Source organism: Nannospalax galili, unplaced genomic scaffold (assembly GCF_000622305.1).
Source record: "Nannospalax galili isolate Female #2095 unplaced genomic scaffold, S.galili_v1.0 scaffold231, whole genome shotgun sequence".
NCBI classification, from domain to species: domain Eukaryota; kingdom Metazoa; phylum Chordata; class Mammalia; order Rodentia; family Spalacidae; genus Nannospalax; species Nannospalax galili.
The window spans coordinates 2400185-2407683 of record NW_008330120.1 but is presented as its reverse complement, the minus strand read 5'-3'; the positions used below and the strand labels follow the sequence as shown (position 1 = coordinate 2407683).

Sequence of the window (7499 nt, the reverse complement as noted above, 5' to 3'; positions counted from 1 at the left end):
CCGCCCCCCCGCCCACGCCGCCGCCCCCGACGGGCCGGGACCATGGCGAAAGTGGAGCAGGTCCTGAGCCTTGAGCCGCAGCACGAGCTCAAGTTCCGAGGTAAGCCGGCCGCGGGGCCTCGGCGCGGCAGCCCGCCCGACGGCGCGGCCCCCTGTCACTCCGCGCCTGCGTCAGCCCTGCGCCTGGTCACCGCCTCCGCGCGCAGGAAGGGATGCGCTCTGCGGGCAGGACGCGGTCCGCTGCTGCCAGAGCATACGGCAGGCATCTAATGCTTGCGCTGAGCCCGGAGCTGCTGGAGCTGTGGCCCCAGGAAGCTTGGTCCACGCTGAACATGCATGCACATCTACACCATACAGAATGTGTATGCATCATACCTACGTGTATCCACGTGCACTTTGTACATACAAGCATTGCACACTCAATACATGCCACGTGTACTTTGTACATATAAGCATGCACACTGAATAAAAGGTTCATTTATACATGTATCTACACATCAGATGTAGCTGTTACCTGTCGGGCATGCATACTTGTATGTATCTGTATCTGTTAGTAGTTTCCTTGTCACCAAGTTGAAGGCTGTGAGGCCACAGGGCCGTGTCCAGCGGACTCACTGCTTTGCGCGTTTGGAGGAACCGTAGTGATCAGGAGGCCTTTAGAGCTCATCTAACTCACAAACTAGTGAGCAAATGCTTACAGGTGCTGGGAAGTGTGCGGATGAAATTGCCCACACTGATGAGCTGGAGCTGTGCGGGACTGAAGTGTGCAGTGGACTGGCTGTCAACGATGGCCACGTAGGCAGCAGGCCCTTACCCAACTTTCGTCGAATAGATGCTGGCAAGAGAATGGTTGCTCTGTGCTTACAAAGTAATGTAGGGTCAGCCTGCGCAGACTTACCATTTGCGTGCAGACCGTTTGAACTCTGATTTCAGAAGTTTGCTCACTTAACCATTGCACCCACAGATTCTTGGGAAATGCCTTAGGACTGTGTTTATTCTGCCTCCCAGAGTCCCCGTGTGCAATGACTGTGTGCTCAAGGAAGAGGAGGCTGTCCCATTAAGACAAAAACCGCACAGGAAGCCTAACATGGGGCTTAGGGGGAGAGGTGCTCACTGCCAAGCCTGATGTCCTGACTTCTATCCTGATCCACATGGTGGAAGGAGAGAGCTGACTCCTACAAGGTGTCCTCTGACCTCTACATGTGCATCCCAGCACATGTGTGCACACACACAAATTAAAGAGGGTAAAAAAATCCCTCTAAAACTTCTGGTTGCAGGGCAGCACAGAAGTCAGTTACCAGGGTTGCTAGGCATTGGGTAGCAACTGTTTACAGTTTTGAATCTGGGCCTCTCCCAGGTTAACAGTGTTATTTGAGCCTCTCTATGACTGCACTACAGTGAGAGGCGTCTCCCAGTTGGTCACAGCCACAGCCATGACTGTACCTCTGCAGTGCAGTGTTGGTGCTGTTGTGTTTTGTTTTTGCATCCCATTTTGTCTACAAAGTGTCATCTGTATGTGCAGGTTTTCAGCTTGTATCTTTATTTAGAGCGTGCGTGTTATGTGTGTGTTTATGGCTTGGACAGAAGCCACAGCACACCTGTGGGTCGGAGAACTTGCAGTACTCAGTTCTCTTATTCCACCTTTTGGGCAGGCCCAAAGAGATCAAGTGCAGGCCATCAAGCTTGCATAGCCAACACTTTTGTCCCCTGAGCCATCTCCCTGGCCATGCTTTTTGAGGTAAGGTCTCATGTAGCCCAGACTGGCTCCAAACGTATAGTTCAGGCAGGCCTCAAACTTGAGGTGATTCTCCTGCCTCTGTTTCCTGAATGCTGGGATTACAGGCCCGGTCCAACATTTATTTGAATAGCAGGTTATTATAAAACAGACTTTTTATTGGATGATTCAGTGCACATGTAGACCAATGAAAGCCTCTAGAGAACCTTTAGGTAGGTGAGGCCGAGCTGCAAGTTTCAGGTTTAGGTGGATTAAATGTATTTTATTTTGTTTTTAAGCTTTTTAAAATTTATTTTGGTTTCTTGAGACAGGCCCTCACTATGTAGTCCTTGCTGCCCTAAAATTGACTGTGTAGAGCAGGCTGGCCTTGAACTCACAGAGGTCTGCCTGCCTCTGCCTCCCAAGTGCTCGGATTAAAAGGGTGCACCTCCAGGCCTGCCTAAAATTTATTTTTTCTTATTTTATGTGTATGAGTGTTTTGCTTGCATGTATGCATGTGTGCCATGTGCATGCCTGGCACTCTCAGAGGCCAGAAGAGGCTTGGATCCCCGGAACTGGAGTTACAGGTGGTTTTAAGCTGCCATATAGGTGCTGGGAACTGGATCTGGGTCTTCTACAAGAGCAGCCAGCGAATGCTCTTAACCTCTGAACCTTCTCCAGCCCTGGATCAAACGCATTTTGATTTAAACAGTGTTTTCACTTTAGAAAGAGTTTTATCAGGATATATCCTAATTGAGGGACTTCTTGATCTTGTGTAATAGTGTCAGGGACTTCTGTGGATGAGCCGACTGGGAAAGGAATCCAAGTAGCCAGCCAGAGTGAGTGTTGTTAAGCCCATGGTGCTTGCTGGAGTTGCCTGAAGTACTCCACCCAGGAAGCCTAGCCTGGCTTCTCCTGTGGCTTGGTGTATGAATCCAGCTGTTCCTTAGCCTCATGCCGGATCCCAGGAGACCTCAAACCCCATCAGTTGTATTCCCCTTTCTCCCTCAACACCCACCCTGTCCTCTGTCCAGGGAAGGGGCAGGTGAGATTAGCAGACAGTGGGGAAACAAGGCACCCTGGAGTGCTCCCAGAGCATTGGGGAAGGCAGCGTCTGACAGTGTCACCTGAGCTGCTTACAGATGTCCAATGACAGCCGTGGAAATGGGCGGGAGGGTTTCAGGGTGGGGAATTGGCAGACTCGGGCCCCAAGGCTGAGGTACTTGTCCCTTGGGTTTGCCACCATATGACAACAGGGAGAGTTTGGTTGTAGGTGCAGGGCAGAGTTGGAGACAAGACTGACCAGTGCACTGGAGTCAGATCTACCTGCTGAGGCCAAGTTCAAGTTGTGTTGTTTCCACATAAGGTGCTTCCTTGGACTGACAGCCCCAGGACACGCTCTGCTGTGTTGATTGAGGAGGAGATTCTGGGACGGAAGCTCCGAGTTCCTATTGTTCTTGCAGATGTGCGACCTTGGGCTGCTACTCCTGTCCCTCAGCCTGGGGTCATCCCTGAGTTGATGGGTGCCTCCTGTGGAGGTCCTGCTGCTGCTGTGTGAGAAGGTGGCATTTAGGCTTTCAGCCTGCTCTGTGAGTGATGAATAGACCTTTGCGGAGATTGGTGATATGTTTGACAGCTGACTGAGCCTCGCTACCTGAAAAGATGGGAGACCAAGCTCTGGCCAACATCATGGTGAGTTCTGTGGCCAGCATCATGGTGAACTCTGTGGCCGGCATCACCATGAGCTCTGTGGCCAGCATCATGGTGAGCTCTGTGGCCGGCATCACCATGAGCTCTGTGGCCAGAATCACCGTGAGCTCTGGCCGGCATCACCGTGAGCTCCGTGGTGGGCATCACCGTGAGCTCTGTGGCCGGCATCTCTGTGAGCTCTGTGGCCAGCATCACCGTGAGCTCTCTGGCCGGCATCACCGTGAGCTCTGTGGCCGGCATCACGGTGAGCTCTGTGGCCGGCATCACCATGAGCTCTGTGGCCGGAATCACCGTGAGCTCTCTGGCCGGCATCACTATGAGCTCTGTGGCCAGCATCACTGATCAGTTTTGCCAGGGGATGTTTCAGAAGTAGGGATGTTGACATGTCTTCACTTTACAGGAGGCATAGGTGTATGTGGAACTCTTTATGGGGTGTTGTCTTGTGTCTCTTTGGTGTTGGGTCTGACTGAGGCCTTGTGAGTGCGGAACAGGTGCCCTTGGTTGTATTCCTAGCCCTTGTCTTTTGAGGTAGAATCTTACTGTACTGTCTCGAACCGGCCTGAAACCAGCAGTCATATTGTCTGTCTCCCCAGTTGCTGGGATTGTTGGTGGCTCCGTCATGCCTAGCTTGGGTATTTGTTTCTTGGTTAGCTTGCTTAACCTGAGTGCTAAGACAGTGAAATGAAAGACTTGGTACCCAGACTCACTGTACTGAGATAATTTAATTTTTAAAAAATTAAAAAAAATTTTATGTGTGGGTGTATTGCCTGCATGTAAGTGAGTGCACCCGTGTCATGCAATACCACAGAGGTCAGAAGAGGGCTTTGGATTCCCTTGGAACTAGAGTTAAGGACAGTTCATAGCCGCCATGTAGGTGCTGGGGATCAAACCCAGATCCACTGCAAAAGCAGTCAGTGCTCTTAACTGCTGAGCCATCTCTCCAGTCCCCCAGCCATCTTTTAATGAGGTTTAAGATGATGGTAAGGGATTGCATTCTTGCCATATCTTGGGAATTTCGTGTGATGTGATATATGAACTTTATGCTACAGGCTGGGTATGGTGACACATGCCTTTATCTAAGAACACAGGAGACCTAAGCAAGAAGATTGTGTTAAAGATAACTAGGACTACACCTCAGGGACACTGTCCTAGTTTGCTTTCAATTGCTATGACAAAACACTCTGACCAGTACCAGTTTGGGGAGGAAAGGGCTTATTTGGCTTATATCTCCTGGGTCACAGTTTGTCACTGAGGGAGCCCAAGGTAGGTACTTAGGGCAGGAACCTGGAGGCAGGAGCTGAAGTACAGGCAATGGAGGAATGCTGCTTACTGGCTTGCTCTCCTGGCCAGTCAGTGCTCAGCCTGCTTTCTTACACAATGTAGGACAGTCTGCCCAGGGGCGGCACCACCCACAGTGAGCTGGGCTCTCCCATGTCACTCGACAGTCAAGAAAATGCCCCACAGACATGGCCACAGGCCAATCCAATGGAGGCAGTTCCTCAATTGAGGCCCCTCTACCCAGGTGTGTCAAGTTGGCAACTAAAATTATCCAGTACGGTTGACTCTTGTCAACTGACACACAAACACATCACTTTAAACCACAACCTTTCCATTTCTTGTCCCCAAGATATGATGTGATATTAATATCACAACATAAGACAGTACAATCTTAGAAGTCCCACAGTCTTTACAAAACTAAAACATTTTAGATGTTCAAAGTCTTTTTAAAAGGCTCTTACGACTGTGGCTCCTATAAAATCCAAAAACCAGTATGGTCTTATTTCAAAGGGAAGAATCGGGCACACCTAAGCAAAACCAAAGTCCAGCAAAGTAGCTCCAGGCTGGACATCTGGGATTCACTCACGATCTTCTGAGCTCCACAGGCTTGGGCAGCTCCACTTCTCTGGTTCTGCCATCCACAGTTCACATAGCTTGTCTCACAGGCCCAGGCTGGCTCCATTCCACACCTGCTTTTGCCCTGTCCCACGGTCCTAGCATTTCCAAAAACCTGGGGTCTCCACCGAAACTGAGACTGCACCTTCACCATTGGACTCTTCTGGCCTCTCCAGGCACCAAGCCACAGATTCTGCCCATGACCCCTTCAATCCTGGGGTGGGGGGGTCTTCATTGCAACTGAGGCTGTACCTTCCTGTAATGGTCTTTCCTGGCCTCTCAGGGTGCCAAGCCTCAGCTTCTTCTGCGACCCCTTCATGCTTTCAACACCAGAACCATGTAGGAGACTCTCATACATTACCAAGCCTTGCTTCCAGCTTGGGATGGAGGTTCGGGTCCCCTCTGGACCACAGCTTCTGTGTGCTGACCTTGAGGAAATACTTCCCAGAAGATTTCACCTTGATGGGACAATGCTGGTTTCTTGTTATAGCTGATTTTCACCCTCAGCCAACCAGTGTCAATTGTCCCAGTGAAGCACAAAACGTTTAATTAAAAAATTAAAAAATTCTTAATTTGACACAAACAGCCCTAGAGAGTCTTTGTTTCCTTTGAAAAGTCACAAGCCAGGTCTCCATCGTCTGCATTTATATAAACTGCAGCATAACTGTACCAAGTTCCACAGCAACAGCTCACTAAACACTCAATGACTTTTCCAGCCCAGAGTTCCAAATGGTTCCATAATCCTCACCAAAACAACTGCATCAGGTCTGTCATAGCAGTACCCCACTCCTGGTACCAATTTCTGTCCTAGTTTGCTTTCACTTGCTATGACAAAACACTGACAGATACCAACTTGGGGAGGAAAGGGTTTATTTGGCTTATATCTCCTGGGTCACAGTTCATCACTGAGGTAGGAACTCAAGGCAGGAACCTGGAGGCAGGAGCTAAAGCACAGACTATGGAGGAATGCTGCTTACTGACTTGCTCTCCTGGCCAGTGCTCAGCCTGCTTTCTTATACGGTGCAGAACAATCTGCCCCCGGGGGGGGGCACTGTCTACAGTGGGCTGGGCCCTCCAACATCACTCAACAATTAAGAAAATACCCCACAGACATGGCCACAGGCCAGTATAATGGAGACAGTTCCTCAGTAGAGACTCCCTCTCCCCAGGTGTGTCAAGTTGACAACTCAAGCATCCAGCACAAAAACCAAACCCTCAGACAGACAAAGGGCTGGGGTTAATGTAGTTCATTGATAGAGGATTTGCCTAACACGTAGGGCCCTTGGTTTGATTCCCATTAACACATGTGCACACCTGCACACATGCATATGTACACACAACATACACACAAAGTTACAGGAGACCCCCTCCCCACATTTCTCTGAACTTCCTTTGTTCTGTGACACACACACTGTGCTGTGTTAAAATCTGGATGAAGGAGAAAGGCCCAAGACACTTCGGGCAGTGGGGTTCCTAGACTGCTGGTTCCTAGACTTAAAAGTGTGAGTACTTTTAAGAAGTCAAAGAGAAAGGGGCCTCCTTCAGACCAGGACACCTTTGGAAAGAACTGTGGGCCTTTCTGTGGGTGCAGGTGGGCCCTGGTCGTTCTCTGAGATCTGCTTCCAAGATAGCTTTCTGAAGTCACTCTCCAGGCCTTTCCCATCTCCTTTCTCTCCCATCACGATCTGTCTGCGGTATGCGCTGTCTTGGGAGTTTAGAGTGGCCATCTTCACATTCTCATGGTGGCTGGGAGTGATGGCTGAGCACATGCCTGGCTGAGGCGCCATCCTCTTGTGAACAGAACAGCTCACCTTGTTCTCAACAAGCCAGTGGCCTTTGAGGAGCAGGTAGTGGCGGCACCAGGAGACTGGTCAGTGCCCGTGAGTGGGGCACTCGGGCACTTGGAGGCGGTAGAGAAACTATCTTTTGTATGGGGAGAGCAGGCTTAGGGTCACTAGTTCAGCACATCAAGTTGATGTGTAATCTAAGATTGTTGGGAAGAAAGGAAGACAGTCTAAAGGCCCGTGGAAATAGTCCATTCGTGCTCGCTTGTCCTAAGCCTTAGTGGAGCACTGATTTCCTGAACATTCCAGGATCCTGTCAGGCAGACTGTTTTACAGCACAACAAAATGTCAGCAGTGTGCTTAAGGTTCTTTATGGTTGTGGTTTAAATCCACCCCGA

The 7499-nt window shown here is 50.1% G+C and overlaps 1 protein-coding gene across 1 annotated transcript in view; it reads left to right on the top strand.

Annotated features, from left to right (window-relative positions):
- The first annotated feature begins 6 nt into the window (after nt 1–6).
- Nucleotides 7–7499, top strand: part of Vapb (VAMP associated protein B and C) — a 42001-nt gene continuing 34508 nt past the window's right edge. Inside the window, exon 1 of the mRNA XM_008842445.3 lies at nt 7–100. Coding sequence (XP_008840667.1) covers nt 43–100 — 58 coding nt within the window. The 5' untranslated portion in view covers nt 7–42. The remainder of the gene's footprint in view (nt 101–7499) is intronic.